The following is a 19452-nucleotide window of genomic DNA, read 5'->3' as shown; positions in this document are numbered from 1 at the left end:
TCTTGGGGCCATTTCGGAACTCCTGGACTACGTTTCCCAGGACGCCCTGCGCCACGCCCCTCTTCACGCCGCTGGGAAGGGGGTCCCGTGAGTCTCTGGGCGCAGAGCTCCGCCTCCGCCGCTGGGGGCGGGGCGACGTCAGACTCCAGGAGCGCCGGATTACGCACTTCCTCCGGGGGTTGGGGCCGAATCGCTGTGTGGCGGGTTCGAGTCCCGCCTCCTGACTTTCGCCCCTAGCTCCTGAGTCCCGGGCGGGGCGCATTCGCTTGGTAACCTCTCCACGGCCAGGGGCGGTGGCACACCTGGTACTTCACCATGGAGGACTACCTGCAGGGTTGTCGAGCCGCTCTGCAGGTAACGAATCTGTCTGTGATCGTAAGGAATGAAGCATGAGGTCCAGAAAAAACGAAGATTTGGGATCTGGGGAGCCCCAGTGCTGTGTGGGGAGGGAACACGGAATTGTGGGGAGGGGGCTTGGGATCAGATCAGGCTTGGGGCCGGAGGAGTGAGGAACGAGAACCTAGCTCTGGGGAATGCTGCTCAGTCTCCCGGTTTGGGGCTTCTGCCTTTGGGGTCTCCCCAAAAGCTGGGAGGAGGAATCGTGGGTCTGGGACCTGCATCTGAGCTTGTGCTCGCTGTCGCCTGGGTCAGTTCCGAGGGCTGTGCCGCCGCCTGTCGTGCCGCGCGAGGTGTATTTATCCCTTTCTCCCCGCCCCTCTTTCAGTTCACCACTCACCGGGCCTCCTTGGCCATTGGCCTCCAGCTGAGCCCCGGGGGTACAGGGAACCTGTGCCCCCGGCCTCATTGCCTCAGAAGAGCTGTTTCTGTCTGGCGGGCCGAGCTCATTCTAGAGTAGAGAACCATAACGTTTTACTTTAAATCTGTTCTGAAGCTACACATGCTCAATGCTGCGGGCATATCTGTTGTTGACCCAAAACTTGCATTCCTTTGCCTCCAGTTTTCTCCTTTGGCCTTAACGCACATAAATTACATAAGAATCCCCGGCCTAGAAGGGATAAGCGCAAAGTGTGTTTGGATTCAAAACTATAAGCTTGACTCCTGAATACTTTGTGGCTTATTTTTGGTGCTCTGAGCTAGTTGGAATCTCCCAGCCATGCTGACTCGTCAGGCAGCATTAGGCTGCTATTCCCAGTTAGCAGCAAAAAGCTGACAAGAGAGAGGCTCTAGGTCACCTGGCCCCCCTACTTCAAGTTACACTGCCCATGTGGAGACCTAGACAGATGGTTGACAATGCTTTCCTTTTGAAGTGTCTTAAACTCTGCAAATTCCCCTCGCCAGTAGATTCTGGTCTTTAACAAATCCTAAAAGTCACCTATTCCTTCTGCGGACTTGGCTGCTGGCATAAATGAAGTATAGGGGCAAAGGACAATTTTAATATTGCCAACTGCACCAAATTTTTCCTTGTGAAATACAAATTTGGGGAAAGTTGATTTAATGCATAGGGCAATTTGGAACCAATTCGATTGGTTACCCCTGATTTGCACCACTGGGAGCTCATCGGAGGACCAGTGAATCTTTGTGGCACTGTTCTGAGTGCAAAGCAGTTGGAATTTCTTCCCCCATTATAACCCGAAGGACGGGTCTCCTTTCCACCATTTGGTAAAGAGCCCTGGGACCCAAAATCTCACCAATGGTCTTTCATTGCATGCATCTGTCCTTTAGCGGCTGCGTGTTAGAGTCTCCCCAGGTTACAGCGTAGCTCCTACAGCAGTACGAAGCTGAAAACTAATGGATTTTTCCAGTATTGCTGGTATCCTGACCTTTTTTTTGCCTGGATTCATCTCCTAAGAAGCAAGATCTAGATCTTTCTTTTTCCAAACTTGTGAAGGTGAAGTTGTATCTTAGAGTTCTTCTTATCACACAGCCTAGCCAGGGCTGGGAGAAATGAGAAAATCGGACTCTAGAAATGTTAGTGGAGGTGCTGGTGGCAGGACATACAGGTGGTCGCCAACAATTTAGACAGCGTTTAATTACAGAAGGGGCAAATGCACACAGTGAAAAACCTAAATAACAAAAAAGATATGAAATGAAAAAGAACAAGATCTTTTTTCTTCTCCTCATCCAGTTCCCCAGAGGCTGCACTTTTGTTTCTTGTGTAAAGAAAGACATGATTGTCTAGACAGAGACTCTGCTAAGTGTGAGGGCTTCCGTTCAGCTATGTTAACTTTTCGGGAAATGTGAATGCTTGAGTTTTACACAGGATAGAGGCAGCTTATAACCAGCCAACTCTCCTGTTGATATCATTTTTTTCTCTGGCACCTGATACCAGAGAAATTTTCTACAGCCTCTGCCACAACGATAGTAGGATGTTCCATTTAAAAGAAATCCTGTGTAACTACAGGTCCTATTCATGGTGACTCATCTTTCACTAGTAGTGGGGGAAAAACCTTTGCTTCAGGGTGGAGCCGCATTCAAGTGTAGGTATTCATTCCGCAGCCTTCAGATCATCTGTGCTGCTCAACGCGAGAGTGAGGCAGGAATCGGGAGTGGCTGGCTATCCTTCGGACACCACAGTCCTTTCAGTATCGCACCATGTTCTGTGCTGGGAGGGCTTCTCTGTCTCAGGCTCCCTGTCTCGTTTTTTTTCCTCCCTCATTAACTGTTTTGTAGAGGAGGCACCAGACCATATTCAGCCTCAGAAGGGAAGTGGTTGCCTTTGCCAGCCCTACAGCCCATCCTCGCTCCCCGCATTGAGGTCACAAAGAGCATCAGGATATAGTCCTTGTGACTAGTGCGTTTGGGTGTTTTTTGGTTGGTTGGTTTCTTTGTTAGGAAGAAAAGTTTGTATTCCCTCGGGGCTCTCAGATTGTATTTCTTCCATCGGCAGCTCAGGTTTCCCCATGCTCTAAGTAGAGCTGTATCTGCCCTCCGCTCTTCCTCTGAGGGTCAGAAAAGCGAGGCTGTTTGGCTTGTGCTTTCGGCTGGTGGAGGATGGGGTGGGGGTGGGGGCTTAAGAGTTATACATGTTTTTCCTAAATGAAGAGGAGAAGGGTGCCTTCTAAGTCGGGCAGCCCAGGACAGTTTTAGTTTATTCGGGCATAACCATTTACTGCACCCCTTTTCATTCTCAAAGTGCCCCTGTTGTTTAGTCGCCGAAGTCATAAGCTCTATTCGAGATTAAGATACATGCCCATGAAAAGATAGCGAATTCCTTAAGGTAGGAGTTCCGTGTGAAAGCCACAAGGGCTGGAAGCTGGAGGTCTGGAGGAAGACGATTGCTCTGGCCTGGGTGGTCAGGGAAGGCGACACAGAGACGGTCTTTAGGTACCGTGAATGGACCGGGAGGGAGGGACGGGTAGAGAAAGGAGAAGAGGGAAGGCAGCTCATCTTTCCAACTATAGAGTAGGCACTTCCGGGCCATCTAATTTAATCCTTATAACAGCTTCATGAAATTGGTTACAGTATTATCATTTTTATTTATTTTTATTTATTTTTTTAAAAGATTTTATTTATTTGACAGAGAGAGACAGCGAGAGAGGGAACACAAGCAGGGGGAGTGGGAGAGGGAGAAGCAGGCTTCCCATCGAGCAGGGAGCCCCATGCGGGGCTCGATCCCGGGACGCTGGGATCATGACCTGAACCGAAGGCAGACGCTTAACGGCTGAGCCACCCAGGTGCCCCAGTATTATCATTTTTAAAAACAAAAATGAGGCATAGAGAGGTCCAAGTCCCACAACAAGAAGCAGAGCCGGGGGGTGTGCGCCTGGGTGGCTCTATCGGTTGGACTTGGACGTCTTTGCAGGTCATGATCCTGGGGTCCTGGGATTGAGCCCCACATCGCATCCGGCTCCTTGCTCAGCGGGGAGCCTGCTTCTCCCTCTCCCTCTGTTGCTCCCCCTGCTTGTGCTCTCTCTCTCTGTCAAATAAATAAATAAAACCTTTAAAAAAAAAAAACAAACCAGCAGCAGCAGAGCCAGGATTCAACCCTAGTCTGTGGTCTCTTCAAATGGCAGTTGTGCTGCTTTCTGACAGAGAAGAACAAAGTGCGCCAAGGGCAGAGCTGGGAGCATGCACAGCACGTTTTGTGGGTGGTGAGTAGACCGGACAGGCTGGGGTGATGGTGGGCCCCAGCAAGGAGAGGAAGGCCACCACAGCCCCTGCTCAGTCCTGTTCCAAGCCATGGCAAAAGTCCCAAAGGACTCCTTTTGTATTCATTCCTCTTGGATGCTCTCTAGGCTTGCCTGAGCAAGGGATGAGTTATTCACTTTCCTGTGGATTTCATTTCTCCTCAGAGTCACAGAGTTCTATGTGGTCCCTACGTTCTTTTTTTTTTTTTTTTTTTAAGATTTTATTTATTTATTCGACAGAGACAGAGACAGCCAGCGAGAGAGGGAACACAAGCAGGGGGAGTGGGAGAGGAAGAAGCAGGCTCATAGCGGAGGAGCCCGATGTGGGGCTCGATCCCAGAACACTGGGATCACACCCTGAGCCGAAGGCAGACGCTTAACCGCTGTGCCACCCAGGCGCCCCTGGTCCCTACGTTCTGCCTTTCTGCTTGGCCTTCTCTCCACTCTGGGGATCTGACCGGTCCTGATGCAGCGGAAGCAGCACTAATGTGAGGGACTTTGGGAAAGTTTCTTTGGGGGCCCAGCTCTAGGTCTGTCCCGCTTGCTCTGCCGTTTCTCCGTTCCTCGCCCCTTTTCTCTCCAGCGTCAGGACCATATGGCTGTGCGTGTTTATGACGCAGTGCCCTTTCTAGGGAGCGGGGGGCCCGCCTTACTGCTTCAGTGAGCACTTTATCTCTGCAGCTACTCACCTCAAGTGCTTTGTTGTCACTTTGGTCCGCAGCCATCTGGGCGGTTCTTGGTATCCAGGAAACAGGGGGGCTTTCTCTGGTACCAGGAGGAGGAATTGCAAGTTACAGGAGTTACTGTAGGACTGAATTCTCGTATTCTGTAGGAAAAGAGGTAATATTGAAAATCTCTGCTCTCCCCTACTGTTCAGTATGAGCGGGTCTGGGCTGCCACCCATGTAATGTAGGCTTAGAGAAATGGGTGCAGGGAAGAACCTAAGGGCGGACTTTCCCCAGAGGTCCTTTCTGCAAAACCTTGACAGGTAACCTCTGCCTTTTGTACTTCTCTGGAGGGTTGGGAATAGGAGATGTGGGAAAAGGTGGGTTTTGGTTTTGTTTTGTTTTTTTACAGATTTTATTTATTCACTTGACAGAGAGAGAGCACAGCAGGGGGAGCAGCAGGCAGAGGGAGAGGGAGAAGCAGGCTTGCCTAGCAAGGAGCCCATGCTGGGCTCGATCCCAGGACCCTGGGATCATGACCTGAACCGAAGGCAGACGCTTAACGACTGAGCCACTCAGGTGCCCCAAAAGGTGGTTTAAAAACAAAAACCAGGGCGTTTGCCTGGCTCAGTCGGAAGAGCAAGTGACTCTTGATCTCTGGGTTGTGAGTTTGAGCCCCATGTTGGGTGTAGAGATTGACTTAAATAAATAAAACTTAAAAAAAATAACTCTATCTATTCACTGGATAGGGCATTTATGCCACCAGAAGTCTTGTAAAATAGTACCTTTCTGGCTGTAGCTTTCTGGGGGAGGGAGGGGAGTGGGTAACAGCCAAATAGGTAAGATGATTCTAGGTTTGCTGAGATTCCCTTTCCTTTTTTTTTTTTTTAAGATTTTATTTATTTATTTGACAGAGATAGAGACAGCCAGCGAGAGAGGGAACACAAGCAGGGGGAGTGGGAGAGGAAGAAGCAGGCTCATAGCGGAGGAGCCTGATGTGGGGCTCGATCCCACAACGCCGGGATCACGCCCTGAGCCGAAGACTGACGCTTAACCGCTGTGCCACCCAGGCGCCCCAAGATTCCCTTTCCTCCTACAGTTACATTACTTGATAACTGTTGATTGCTATGTTTTGCTCCCCTGAACCCCTTTACTACTTTTTGAAACTCTTCCATCTAGCAAATCTTTCCTGATTGAAGAAGTCAGAGTGTTCGGATTTTCACCCGTCTGCAACCCAGTAGTTCTCAGCTTGTGGTGATTTTTGCCCCCTCCCCCTCTCCCCGGAATATCTGGCAAATCTGGAGACATTTTTGATTGTCATGCCTGAGGGTGCTACTGGCATCTAGTGGGTGGAGTCCGGGGATGCTGCCAGACGCCCTCCCTCGCACAGCACAGCCCCCACCCACAACAAAGAATGATCCAGTCCAAAATGCCAATAGTACTGAAATTAGGAGACTCTGCTATAACTGATGTTTCATTTTGTCTCTTACGCCTTCCTCTGTCGGGGGCAGGCTGAGATAGAAGTTCAAAAGTAAACTGGTAAGAGAGAATTCTTGTGCCTTAAGCTGAGCCGTGGACTTCAGGGTCTCATTGTATCTGGCAGAATGCTCATTCCTGGAATGAAATAATAATTCCTTTTTTTTTCTTTTTTAAGATTTTTTATTTGTTTGTCAGAGAGAGAGCACAAGCAGGGGGAGCAGCAGGGAGAGGGAGAAGCAGACTCCCTGCTGAGCAGGGAGCCCGATGCAGGACTCGATCCCAGGACCCTGGGATCATGACCTGAACCAAAGGCAGACGCTTCATTGACTGAGCCACCCAGGCGTCCCTGAAATAATAATTCTTAAAGTACCTACCTCTTTGGGTTGTTTCGAAGATTAAATGGTTAGTTTATGCATGTAAAAATATTAGAGCAATGCGTGGCACACTCAATAAAATAAATGTTTCCAAAGAAAGCAAAACCCTGCTTGGTCTCTGCTGTTGTGGGCACTGTGTTTTTAATGTATTTTATTTAAGACTCTGATAGCTAGGGAGATGCAAGGGAACAAGGTTAGTAACAGCAGATATCCCTCCTTCCGCAGTTCTTATTACTAGCCGGACTTTTCAAAGCTTTGAAAATAAAAGTTCCAGGGCACCTGGCTGGCTCGTTGGGGCTTGCAGCTCTTGATCTCAGGCTCATGAGTTCGAGCCCCACATTTGGTGTGGAGATTATGTAAAAAATAATAATAAATGATAAAAATAAATTGTAAAAATAAAAGTTCCAGCAGCAGCAGCTGTTCTTGTTTTAATCTGAACCTGGTGGGGAAGGATCTGTGTCCTGGGTGGTGAGAGTGTTGTCGTATCTGGTTATCATAGGCTTCTCTGGGCTGGGGGAGTTTTCTTGGGCTGGATAACTGGATCGTGGGCTAGATTTTATTTTTACGTTTATTTTCAAGAGCTCTTCACCTCTTATGATTTAGAACTGTAAGGATGCTTTTCCCTATTTTGAAAATGGCCGGGGTCGGGGAACAAACAACAAACGGGGGTTGACATGGCTCGACTACGTCAGCCACCTCAGTTGCTCTACCTTTGATTTCTCGAGTGCCCAGAGAAGCATAAGAAGTTAGAGAATCATTTACTGCTGTTCTTCTTTAAGTTGGCAATCAAGGAGATGGTGTAGTAGAAGAAGGGGCACTCTTGTACTTATTGGATACATGTGGGATGCTTAGCTAAACATGGTTGGCCTCTCAGCCAATATCCTCATCCATGAAATGAGGACCTGTAAGATTATCTGACCTACCTTCTCTGTGAAAATCAGTGAGAAGAGGTGTGTGAAGCCCTGCTCACGTATAAGGTAAATGGAAATAGAGATGCTTCTGCTAGTGTCCCATTCTCCTTCCTCACCAGGAGTCCCGGCCGCTACACGTTGTGCTGGGAAATGAAGCCTGTGACTTGGACTCCATGGTGTCAGCTCTTGCCCTGGCTTTTTACCTGGCAAAGGTGAGTGCTTAGCAGCAGAGTCCCTTAGAACGAAAAGATCTGAATGCAAGACCCAGCTCTGCCACTTAGCACTATTTGGTCTTGGGTCAGTTGAATTCCTTGACTTTGCTGAGTCTCGGGTCACCGTCTGTAGAATCTGAAATGATGCTATTTTGCAATGTTGCTGGGAGGGTCAATGAGTAAATGTATTCTGAAGGATTTGTAAATCATAAAGCAATATTCAAACAGTTGATTATTGAGTTCTTCTGGGTACCAGTGATCTCAGGCCCAGGTCAGCTCTTGAGGACTGATAATCCCTTCTCAGCAGCACCTGGAACTAGGTCTTTTCCACGAGTTATCTTGCTGACCTTCGTGTTATGCTAAGAGGGACAGACGGCAAGAGTTGTCCTTTTATTTGTATCAACTGGGTAATTGTGGCTTTGAGAAGGGCAGTGACTTACCCAAGATCACATCTCCTTTGGTCCCAATAATGTTGTTATTTTTCCTGTTTATTCCAAAACATTGCCATGTGTGCTTTTCACTTTCCTTATCCAGACAACAGAGGCTGAGGAAGTCTTTGTGCCAGTCTTAAATATAAATCGTTCTGAGCTACCTCTGCGAGGCGACAATGTCTTCTTCCTTCAGAAGATTAACATTCCAGAGTCCCTCTTGATTTTCCGGGATGAGATTGACCTCCATGCCTTGCACCAGGCCGGCCAACTCACCCTTATCCTTGTTGACCATCATGTCTTACCCAAGTAAGTAGAAGGAAGTTAAGCTGATTTTTATCGCGTGCCATGTTGAGCTCTGATGAGTAAGAAATAAAGAGAGGAAGAAAGAATTTCTGCTCTCAGGGATCTCACAGGCTAATTATAATTGCTGGGTTATCTCAGATGTAGAAAATCAACAGAAAATGTCAGTTCTCCAGTTATCCAAGTAACAAAAAGAAATAGAAACATGATATGGTCAAACTAAAGGAGAACTCAGAAATCATTTAAATCTCCCTTTGGTATCATTATTTTGTGGCAGATTTGTTGTTATAGAAGCCTTTGAATAGTGGTTGCAACTCTATTTTTAATATTTAAAAAGCAAGGGGCGCCTGGGTGGTGCGGTTGTTAAGCGTCTGCCTTCGGCTCGGGGCGTAGTCCCGGCGTTGTGGGATCGAGCCCCACATCGGGCTCCTCCGCTGGGAGCCTGCTTCTTCCTCTCCCACTCCCCCTGCTGTGTTCCCTCTCTCGCTGGCTGTCTCTCTCTCTCTGTCAAATAAATAAAATCTTTAAAAAAAAAAGAAAAGCAAAATTGTTCCCTCCATAAGGCAATATCTCGTTAGTTGCACTGTGCGGGGTGGTGGAAGTGTGTGGTAACCGGCACTCCAGAGGACAAGAGGCGCACGAAGGACGGGGCGTTAAATATGCTCAAAGGGAGTGGAGGGTGTGAGGAGGAAAGGTTTCCTCAGAGATCTGACCCTTGATCTCACTCTTGAGTGTTTGCTCCTGGAGTGGGGAGGTGAGGGAGTTAGGAAGCGCATCCAGGTGGGGAAAGGAATTAATATAAGCAAAGGCAGGCAGGCCTGAAATAGCATGGTGAATTGGGAGAACTGGGATTTGTTTTGCATGGCTGGAGCATAAAATGTGACTGAGAAGTAGAACAGAGGAAGAGGTGAGACTAGGGAGGTCGGTGGGGGCCAGATCATGGAGACCCTGTGGCACTAGACTTGATGTTAGGGTCGTGGGGAACTATTGTGAGTTATATTTATTCCAGATCCAAACAGAATCAAATCTGCATTTTTCAAATGATCATTCAGCAGCTTTGTGGAGGACAGCTTGGGGGGCCCGAGATCAGGAGTAGGTCTTTGGTTAGGAAACTGTTGGAATAATCCAGGTGAGAGAGATTGAGGACCTAGAATAAGGCAGTAGCAGAGCTTTGAAAGGAGGGGATGGATTCGGATTAAGATAGAAGCCTTGGGGGGGGGGGGGGGAGAAGCCATAGAATCTGGTGAACTGCATGGAATTTGGGTATTAAGTGGATTGAGATGACAGGAGAGACTTAGACGTTGGATGCCAAGGGTGTGTCAATCAGAAAGGCAACTCGGAAGGACATCAAATACGCAGATAAGGTACTTGTAGCCGATACTTCACCAAATTCACTTATCCACTATTTAAAGATGACTTCAGTTACAACATGAAAGAGAAGAATTGAGAACAGTGAGGCAGAGGTAGACGTGCCCAAAGTTCTGAATGTTTGCCCAAAGTGTGCATTTTCCTTAGGGTGGAGATTTGGTTAGAACGGGCTGGAGCGCCCCCACCTACCTTTCTTTCTCTTTTCCCCACACCCGCTTTCCCACACAGAGGTGACGCAGCCCTGGAGGAGGCGGTAGCGGAGGTGCTAGACCATCGGCCCGTCGAGCACCAGCACTGCCCTCCCTGCCACGTTTCCGTGGAGCTGGTGGGGTCCTGCGCTACGCTGGTGACCGAGAGAATCCTGCAGGGGGCGCCAGAGATCATGGACAGGCAAACTGCAGCCCTTCTGCACGGTAAGGTTGGCTTTAGGGTTAGGAGAGTGAAAGTCTTTTTTTTTTTTTAAGTCTAGTTCCTCGTTCTTTTTTTTTTTTTTTTTTTTTAAGATTTTTATTTGTTTGTTTGTCAGAGAGAGAGCGAGCGAGCACAAGCAGGGGGAGCGGGAGAGGGAGAAGCGGGCTCCCTGCTCAGTAGGGATTCTATCCCAGGATGCTGGGATCGTGACCTGAGGTGAAGGCAGACACTTAACCGACTGAGCCACCCAGGCACCCTGAGAGTGGGAAGGTCTAGACTTCCAGCTTGATCATAGCCTCTGCAAGCTATCCTGTCATTTCAAAGGCTGGGTCCTTTCAGGGGACAATTAGGCATTAAAAGGCTATGGTGAGGGGCGTCTGGGTGGCTCAGTCGTTAAGCGTCTGCCTTTGGATCAGGTCATGGTCCCAGGGTCCTGGGATCAAGCCCCACATCAGCTCCCTGCTCAGCGGGAAGCCTGCTTCTCCCTCTCCCACTCCCGCACTCTCTCGCTGTCTCTCTCTGTGTCAAATAAATAAATAAAACCTAAAAAAAAAAAAAAAGGCTGTGGTGAAAGCAGAAAGGAAGCACAGGACAACAGACCTAGAAGCTGCCTGCTGCAGAATTATATGATGGGAAGAGAAGCAGCCAAAGAAGCAGGGGACAGATTCTAACACCATTCCTATCCAAGAGGTAGTTACATGACCTTGAGCAAGTTTCTTAACCTTTCTTGTTCTCATGTTCTCCATTTGTAAAAAAAAAAAGAGTGAGAGAGAGAGAGAATTGGACTAGACTATCTCTTCTGACTTCTAAGTTTCTTTAATGGAATTTGGCCTGCAGAAGGGAGGTCATCTCTCTCTGACTTGGTTTCAAGATCTCTGAGGATTGGGGTGCTCAGGCACCCTTTCTGCCTTTCCCCCATTTTCCTGCCTACATTTTAATTTGGATTTGGGAGGTCTTACTCAAGACATAGTCCCAGTTTCTTGTTTCGTTTTCAGTGAGTTTGCCACACGGTCTTCTCTGTATTATGTCCATCTGGCTTGAGGGTTATGTGTGTTCTAGTGATCGGGAATGGAAGGACATAGGATTTGAGTTCTGTCTCGTCTCCACAGGAACAATCATCCTGGATTGTGTCAACATGGACCTGAAAGTTGGAAAGGCAACCCCAAAAGACAGCAAATATGTGGAGAAACTGGAGTCCCTCTTCCCAGATCTGCCCAAGAGAAATGACATCTTTGACTCTCTACAAAAGGCAAAGTTTGATGTATCAGGTATGAGGCAGTAAACTGACTTCTCTCCCTTCCACGGGAGGAAACAGGGGCGAGACTTGTTCATTGTATCCTCACCCTCCTCCTCTTTCTTCCTTTTTTTTAAGAGAGAAAGAGAGGGAGCCAGTGCGCAGAGTAGGGGAGGGAGAGAAAATCCTAAGTAGGCTCCACGCTCAGCACGGAGCCCAAAGTGGGCTCAATCTCGTGACCCTGAGATCAAGACCTGAGCCAGAATCAAGAGTCTGCTGCTGAACTGACTGAGCCGCCCATGCGCCCTGATGGCTCATTGTGTTCTGGAATGCCATTAAAACAGTTTCAGAGCATGCATAATGCTTTCAGCTTTAGAGCAGAGAGAACCGAGGTAGAATGCGGGTCTGATCGTGAACTCGTGGACCATTTACTAGATCGTTGTATCCTGGCTGTTGGGTAGGAAGAAGAGGGATGTATGAGTGTCAGGTTTCTGGTCTAATCAGAGAACATAGGTACATAGGTAAAATCTGCTGAAGGAATACCAAATCATCTGAGTGAGGTCTAGGTGATTGTTTAGGGAAACAGAAGAAACATGGAGGGTGAACATACAAAGCCAAAGAAGAAGAAAAAAAAATTCCGTAATTTTTTACCCAGATACCACCTGTTGACATAAAAGGAAAGCGAAGTGCCACATGTTCTTGTAGAAAGTCAAAACCATGCAGAAAGGGGAAATGGCAACTATTGTGACTCAGTTATTTAAAATAATTTTTTATTACATAATTACATTGTTGGTTATTGCCCCTATTCATTACCCCCAAAGAGAGGCTGTGTTTTTCCTCATCCTTGACCCGTCTAGGTGTCCTCACCTTCCTGGTCTGGGGACCCTGGGCTCTCTTGTTTGACCCCTGGTCTCACATCCTTTGTCTAGGACTGAGCACTGAGCAGATGCTGAGAAAGGACCAGAAGACCATCTCCAGACAAGGCACCAAGGTGGCCATTAGTGCAATATATATGGATTTGGAGGTAAAAGCAAGGTGCAGTTGTGGGTGGGGAGAGAAGGCCCGCAGTTATGTGCATAACCGTGCCCCTCACTCCTAGCTCCCCTCTGTAATCTGTCTTGTACCTATGTACCTTTTGTCATGTCTGCTGTCACTCCCACAGTCTATGACCTCTCACTGCACCACCATGATAGGCTGTATAGTGGTTTCCCTGCTTCTGCTTTTGCACCCTACAAACCATTCTCCCCACAGCAGCCAGAGTGATCTCTTTATGAGATGTAAACCCGAAAAAAAACGACAAAACAAAAAAGATGTAAGTCGATCACATCAGCCCTCTCCCTCAGCTGCCTTTTCATTGCATTCCTTTTTTTAAAAAAATATATTTATTTATTTATTTATCAGAGAAAGAGAGAGCGCACGCGTGTGAGCACACAGTCGGGAATCGGGAGACAGAGAGAGGGAGAAGCAGACCCCCTGCTGAGCAGGGTTCCCAATGCAGGGCTCGATCCCAGGACCCTGGGATCATGACCTGAGCTGAAGGCAGATGCTTAACCGACTGAGCCACCCAGGCACCCCTCATTGCATTCCTAATAGAATGTAAAGGCCCTGCTGTGGTTTAGAGGGCCCTCCTTGATCTGGCCCTCGTCTCTCTCTCTCTGACCTCGAGTCCTTCCAGCCCCACTCCCACACTCACGGTGTTGCACCCATACTAATTTTCTTTCTGTTCTGTGGAACCATTAAGCTCATTCCCACCTCAGAGCCTTTGCACTGGCTTTTCCCTTTGCAGAGCTGGCTCTTTCTTATCACTCAGGTCTTAATTCAGATGTCTCCTCTTTTAAGAGGTTTTTCCTGACCACTGTAACTGACATAATATCCTCTGCACTCAAAAATCTCTAACGATTATTGAATTTTGTTCGTAGAACTTAATGGACTAAAATAATCAATTACATGGTTTCCTTGTTTATTGTCTATATTCCTCTGGTAGTTTATCAGCTTTACCGGGGTGGGACCCTGTTTCTTTTGTTTCTGCTGTATCTCTAGCACCTTTGGCAGCGCCTGGCAGCAGTGGGTGCTCAGTGAATTTTGTTGAGTGGGTGACTGAATAGAACTTTGATAATGGTATTTTACTGCCTGGTTCCATGTCATATTGATGTAAATCATTTGACAACCCGATCTGAACACATTCCCTCATAGTCTGTACAGCTTTCTGCTGAATACTATGTAAAAATACTAAATAATTTCAATAAAACAAAGGAGCCCGGTCTCCTCCCTCGCTGCCTCATTTGAGAAACAAACATAAGAACAGAGAAGGCTTGCCAAGTAGCATAAATTGACACAGTACAAATCGACACATTAGAAATGCCAAGGATAGAGCAAAGCCCTGATCTGAAATAGCTGGTGGTATTGCTCAGTAGAGAAAATACTACATGAGACTTTGGAGAAGAGCTGAGATTGGCAAAGAACGAAGAGCCAAGGATACGGTTGTCCTGTGTCTGTTGTTACTTGTATGCCCCCATTGTTCGGTTTTAGAATAAAAATACCTCCGAGGCAAAGGCCTTGCGTGTCTGATGGCAAGAGCAGGAGAGCCTTGGACATGCCAGGCGTATTCCATACATGATCATATGCTGTAAGTTTTAAAACAATCACATTTGGTAAAGGTTTTATCCTCATTTTACAAATGAGGAAACTTAACTGCAAGGAGATTAATGTAAGTCCTTGATAGAGCTGATTGCAAGCCAGTTCTGTCTGAACCCAAAACCTGTATTCTCCCTGTTCTATGTACTGCTTCCCAGGACATAGGTAACACAGTAAATATGAGATACCTTTTTTATGGAGTACAAGCCCCAGGTTAACATGGAAAGAAGCCCCTTGTGAGCATGTTTTGTTGCTGGTGACAAGGAGGAGCCAGCTGTAGCCCTTATCACTGCCTCGTTTCTTCTCTTTCAGGCCTTTCTGCAGAGGTCTGGCCTCATTGCAGATCTCCATGCTTTCTGCCAGGCTCACAACTGTGATGTTCTGGTCACCATGACTATCTTTTTCAACACTCACAATGAGCCAGTGCGGCAGCTGGCTATTTTCTGTCCCCATGCAGCACTCCGAATGAAGGTGAGTCTGTCCCTTCTCCAGCCTGAGGTCCCTACAGAGCTCTGCTTGTAAGCACCAGCCTGTGCTGTAAAGACCTGTCCTTGGGGAGAACCTGGGTGGCTCAGTCTGTTGAGTGTATTATATGACCCTTGATTTCCGCTCAGGTCTGACCTCATGGTTTGTAGGGTGGAGCCCCCTATCAGGCTCAGTGCTCAGTGGGAGGTCTGCTTGAGATTCTCTCCCTCTGCCCCTCCCCTCCTCGTGCAGGCACACAGATGCTCTTGCACGCTCTCTTTCTCTCTTTCTCAAATAAATAAATTAGTCTTTAAGAAAAAAAAAGATCAGGGGCGCCTGGGTGGCACAGCAGTTAAGCGTCTGCCTTGGGCTCAGGGCGTGATCCCGGCGTTGTGGGATCGAGCCCCACATCAGGCTCTTCTGCTATGAGCCTGCTTCTTCCTCTCCCACTCCCCCTGCTTGTGTTCCCTCTCTCGCTGGCTGTCTCTATCTCTGTCAAATAAATAAATAAATAAATAAAATCTTTAGAAAAGAAAAAAAAAAGATCTGTCCTTGGTTCTGGTTTTTTTGTTTTGTTTTTGTTTTTTGTTTTTGTTTTTTTAAAGGTTTTATTTATTCATTTGAGAGAGAGTCAAAGAGAGAGCATAAGCCAGGGGGAGAGGCAGAGGGAGAGGGAGAAGCAGGCTCCCCACTGAGCTGGGAGCCCAACAGGGGGCTCGACATGGGGCTCTATCCTAGGACTTGGAGATCATGACCCGAGCTGAAGGCAGGAGCTCAACCATCTGAGCCACCCAGGCACCCCTTGGTTCTTGTATTTACACAGAAGTCCCTTGACCTATTTCCAGAATCTTCCCTCCTTGCTTTTCCCCATTCTCTCTATATGTGAATATCCTTAATCATACTGTTGAGAAAGAAAGATTCCAAAGAAAATTAGAGACATAGTTCCTGTTTAGAAGGACCTTGAAATCGGATTAAAAAGCAGTGTTATAAATCTGGAGTTTAAACTCAGTTCTTGGTCTAATCATTAATTCCTCATCCCTGAAAATCAGTCCCTTTCTTTTTACCCTATTGCCTTGAAAATCGGAAACACGAGAGAAGCCTTTTCTACTACTTAACGATGCAGGGAGGAACTACTAACTCTGTAGAGAAGGAATCCAAGAGCAGGTTTGTTTTCTTCCCTCATCTGTTTGGCCACTCTTCCCTGTCTTTTCCTCTGTTGGTTACTGATTAGCCCAGGGAAGAATTTAGAAGTGGGCTTAAGACAGTCCAGGAATGTTTGGGGTTTCCTGGGCTGTGTGAGGACTGCCAAAGACTGGTCTGCATACAGTGAGCTAATCTTTTGCATCCATAGAAGGTATGTCACCCTTTCTTCTTTTCTGGAAGCAAATGTAATTTCATTCAGTGGAAGGTAGTTTGGCACTGTGGAAAGAACTACAGCTTTATTTATTTATTTGACAAAGTGCGCGCACACAAGCAGGGGGAGCAGCAGGCAGAGGGAGAGGGAGAAGCAGACTCCTTGCTGAGAGGGAGCCCAATTCGGGGCTTGATCCCTGGATCCCAGGATCATGACCTGAGCTGAAGGCAGACGCTTAACCAGCTGAGCCCCCTGGGCGCCCCAAGAACCACAGCTTTAGAAGGCAGACGCCCCAGATTTGCCACTTACCTGCTCCTTGAGCTCAGGCAAGTCAGTTGGCTTCTGAGTCTGTACACGGCATAATAACACCCGCTGGTTAGTCCGATGTGATCCTGAAACACAAGAGTGTGCGGAAAGCACATTGCTGGGCACAGAGTAGGCACTCAGCCAACGGCGGCTCTTCCTCATCATGTCATGGAGGAAAGGGTGCTTTGGCCGTAAGAAGTGCCTCCTGCCTTCCAGAATGTCCCCGCCTTCTCCCCACCACATCCCGTCTGTGCTGTCCTCTGAAGCTATGCAGATAGCTGAAGGCTCCCCCACTGCACCCCTCTTCTCACAGTGTGCCCTACCTTCTCCTCTTCCTCCTGTGGTAGAAATGATAGAAAAAGAGTGATTTAGAACGCTGGCTTTGGGGGCGCCTGGGTGGCTCACTGGTTGGGCGTCTGCCTTCGGCTCAGGGCGTGATCCCGGCGTTCTGGGATCGGGTCCCACATCGCGCTCCTCCGCTGGGAGGCTGCTTCTTCTCTCCCACTTCCCCTGCTTATGTTCCCTCTCTCGCTGGCTCTCTCTCTCTGATAAATAAATAAAATCTTAAAAAAAAAAAAAAAAAAGAACACTGGCTTTGGTGGCAGACCTGGGTTCAAGTGTCAGCTTTGCTTCATTCAAACTATGACCTTAGGCAAGTTACTTAATCCATCTAAGCCTCTGTTTCCCTACCTATAAATGAGGGCACTGCTAATACCGATCTTATAAGGTAGCGGTGACGATTAGATGAGAGGGTATTTGTAAATGGTCAGACTCGGCACCATGCCTGGCATTCCTTCTCCCCCCGCTTTGATCTGTTCCTTCTTTCTGCCTCTGTCTTGCCCCTGACCTCAGCCTAGATGCTTGTCCCCTTGCAGCTAAGGATGGAGATCAAGTTTTTAAGCGCTTGAAACAACCCCAGGTCCTGGGTTGTGGTTGAGAGTCTCCTATCATCTACGTGATTTTGCTCAAGATATTAATCTCTTCAGGCTTCGGTTTACTTATCAAAAAAACGAAATATGATCTCAAATGTTTCTTCTGTTTCCCAATACTATGTGTGTATTAGCTAATGTGCCTTTTTTTGAAGCAATAGTATTGAACTCTGGATGATTTAATTTAAAAAAAAATGTTTTCTCTGTCAGAGAAGCCTCTAACTTAGAAACCGCAGCTGTTTCTTCCCCACCTTATGTACCATCTCCTGTCTTGTCCCCTCTTTAGATCTGTGGAGTGCTGGAACGCTCCCACTCTCCATCCCTGAAGCTGACCCCTGCCCCAAGCACCCACCCTCACCTCCAAGCCTATCTTCAGGGCAACACCCAGGTCTCTCGGAAGAAACTTCTGCCTCTGCTCCAGGAGGCCCTGTCAGCATATTTTGACTCCATGAAGATCCCTTCAGGACAGCCTGAGACAGAGGGTGTGTGCAGGGAGCAGGCAGACAAGGAATTGGACAGGGCAGGTAACTCCCTGGTTCCAGGACTGAGTCAAGATGAGGAGGAGCCGCCACTGCCCCCCACGCCCATGAACAGCTTGGTGGATGAGTGCCCTCTGGATCAGGGGCTGCCTAAACTCTCAGCCGAGGTCATCTTTGAGAAGTGCAGTCAGATCTCGCTGTCACAGTCGACTGCTGCCTCCCTGTCTAAGAAGTGACTGCTGGGAGGGGACAGGCCGGTGAGAGGTTGCTTGAACCACTTAAATGCATGTTTTGAGATGTGTCGGCGGTTCCGTCTTCATGGCTCTGGGATCTGGTGTACTGTGTTCATGAACCGGGGAGAAGAAAGAAGTGAAAGAAAACAGCTGCTTTAGGGATGGCTTCCTGCCTTTTCCCCAGATCTCTACCAATCAGACAAATTGTATTATTTGATTCAGTTCCTCAAAGCTGCGCTGACTCTCCTGTATTTCCTTTGCGAGGGCTACAGTGTGATACCCGCACAGTCCAGCAGAGCGGCTCAAGGTGTACCCCCGAAGTGCCCTCAGTAAGGCTCTGTAACAGAACCAGTATCTCTCATGGAAACAAACATTCATTGTCTCCGTGTATTCATTTATTCTCTTACTCCTTCAAGTATCTATGAAATGCCTACTTTCAGCTAGATAGAAAATAGAGTGTGCTTTGCCAACTCCTATTCCATTTTCAGCTTTCAGCAGAATCCAGCTCCATGATTCCTCTTTCTGTGCCCAGTTAGGTGACGGTAGCTGCGACCAAGATGGCTACATTTGTATTCTGAGCTGATTATGACTCTTTTAAGATCGTTGGGGAGCAGTTAAGAGACCATTATCTTCTTTCCTGGTCCCTGGCTCTCAGTTTCTTTGGGTCCCTCAGTCCCAGAGCCACAGGGACCCCAAAAAGACCCAGAAAACCCCTGGTGCTTGAGAGTTCGGGAGACACCCAGGAAAGCCTTACGACCACATAGGCGCTCTTCCCAAAAGGCAGAAGAACTGCACTGAGAGCCCGGCTCTGGGCCCTGCCTTAGCGGCCCAGCAATTTCTTGTCCGTCCTGTTCTCTTCTCGCTCATACTGAAAGGAAGTATGGAGTTCTAATACTGACAGCCGTGAATCGTGTGTCTCTTGGTAAGACACTTGATTTCTCTAGGCCTCATTCGCCCCATCTGTAAAACTAAGGATTTGGGCTGGATGTTCTCTGGTATTCTGTGATCTGCCTCTTGTTGCCACCGCTTCTCTCCCTGCTTCTCTGTGTTTGTTTGTTTCTGTTCTCCCTGGGAACACTCAGGGTGGCTGAACTGTGTATTTATATGTGATTGTACCAAGGGCCTCAGCCTCATGTAGCATGTACAGGGGTGTGACTCCTACTGCAGTGACCCAGCAGAGAACTCCCCCCGCCAACTTGTTTGCATGTGTGGGGTCTCCCTTTCCCCTTTCTCCTACCCCACAGCCCAACCTCACGTAAGTCGCCAGCAGTTCCCCTGAACGGTGGGGTGTGTGAGACAGTTTTGGCATGATGTCTTCAGTACGAGGGGCATGGTGTGACTTCACTTCTAGGGGATGATGTCTGTAGCCATTGGAAGGTAAGAATAGTGGTGTGATTACTGAACCAAAGGAATTTATGTTTTGTAACTTGGGTACTTTATTTTGCATTTTGTTAAAGTATTAAATACATTTTTTTTTCCTGTTTGGGGTCTTACTGTCTCTTTTTACACTACGATCGGGCCTTTCTGTCTGATAATGGTTTCAGCCCCCTCAAGATTTATCTCCCTTCTTCTTGCAGTA

The 19452-nt window shown here is 47.8% G+C and overlaps 1 protein-coding gene across 3 annotated transcripts; it reads left to right on the top strand.

Annotated features, from left to right (window-relative positions):
• Nucleotides 1-108: 108 nt before the first annotated feature.
• On the top strand, nucleotides 109-19356 carry PRUNE1 (prune exopolyphosphatase 1). Of its 3 annotated transcripts, XM_026486691.4 has the most exons (8): nucleotides 109-354; nucleotides 7637-7729; nucleotides 8264-8466; nucleotides 10057-10241; nucleotides 11349-11507; nucleotides 12403-12497; nucleotides 14420-14578; nucleotides 17448-19356. In XM_026486691.4, exons 1-8 carry the CDS (start codon nucleotides 316-318, stop codon nucleotides 17874-17876), a joined length of 1362 nt encoding a protein of 453 aa, XP_026342476.2. In that variant the 5' UTR covers nucleotides 109-315; the 3' UTR covers nucleotides 17877-19356. The 3 variants fall into 3 exon arrangements, with proteins under 3 accessions (XP_026342476.2, XP_044235574.2, XP_026342477.1); XM_044379639.3 differs by lacking the exon at nucleotides 14420-14578 and having other exon boundaries at nucleotides 135-354; XM_026486692.3 differs by lacking the exons at nucleotides 109-354; nucleotides 7637-7729; nucleotides 10057-10241; nucleotides 11349-11507 and having other exon boundaries at nucleotides 8391-8466.
• Nucleotides 19357-19452: the final 96 nt, after the last annotated feature.

The sequence above is a fragment of the Ursus arctos genome, unplaced genomic scaffold (assembly GCF_023065955.2).
Source record: "Ursus arctos isolate Adak ecotype North America unplaced genomic scaffold, UrsArc2.0 scaffold_12, whole genome shotgun sequence".
In the NCBI taxonomy this organism is placed as follows: domain Eukaryota; kingdom Metazoa; phylum Chordata; class Mammalia; order Carnivora; family Ursidae; genus Ursus; species Ursus arctos.
Note: the sequence above shows the minus strand (reverse complement) of the source record. Positions and strands in the feature narration are given on the sequence as shown.

Coding starts and splice junctions, on each gene's coding strand:
- PRUNE1 (XM_026486691.4), top strand. CDS start 316: ATGGAGGACTACCTGCAGGGTTGTCGAGCCGCTCTGCAG. Junction 8,467..10,056: donor GACCATCATGTCTTACCCAA/GTAAGTAGAAGG, acceptor TTTCCCACACAG/AGGTGACGCAGCCCTGGAGG. Junction 14,579..17,447: donor ATGCAGCACTCCGAATGAAG/GTGAGTCTGTCC, acceptor TCCCCTCTTTAG/ATCTGTGGAGTGCTGGAACG.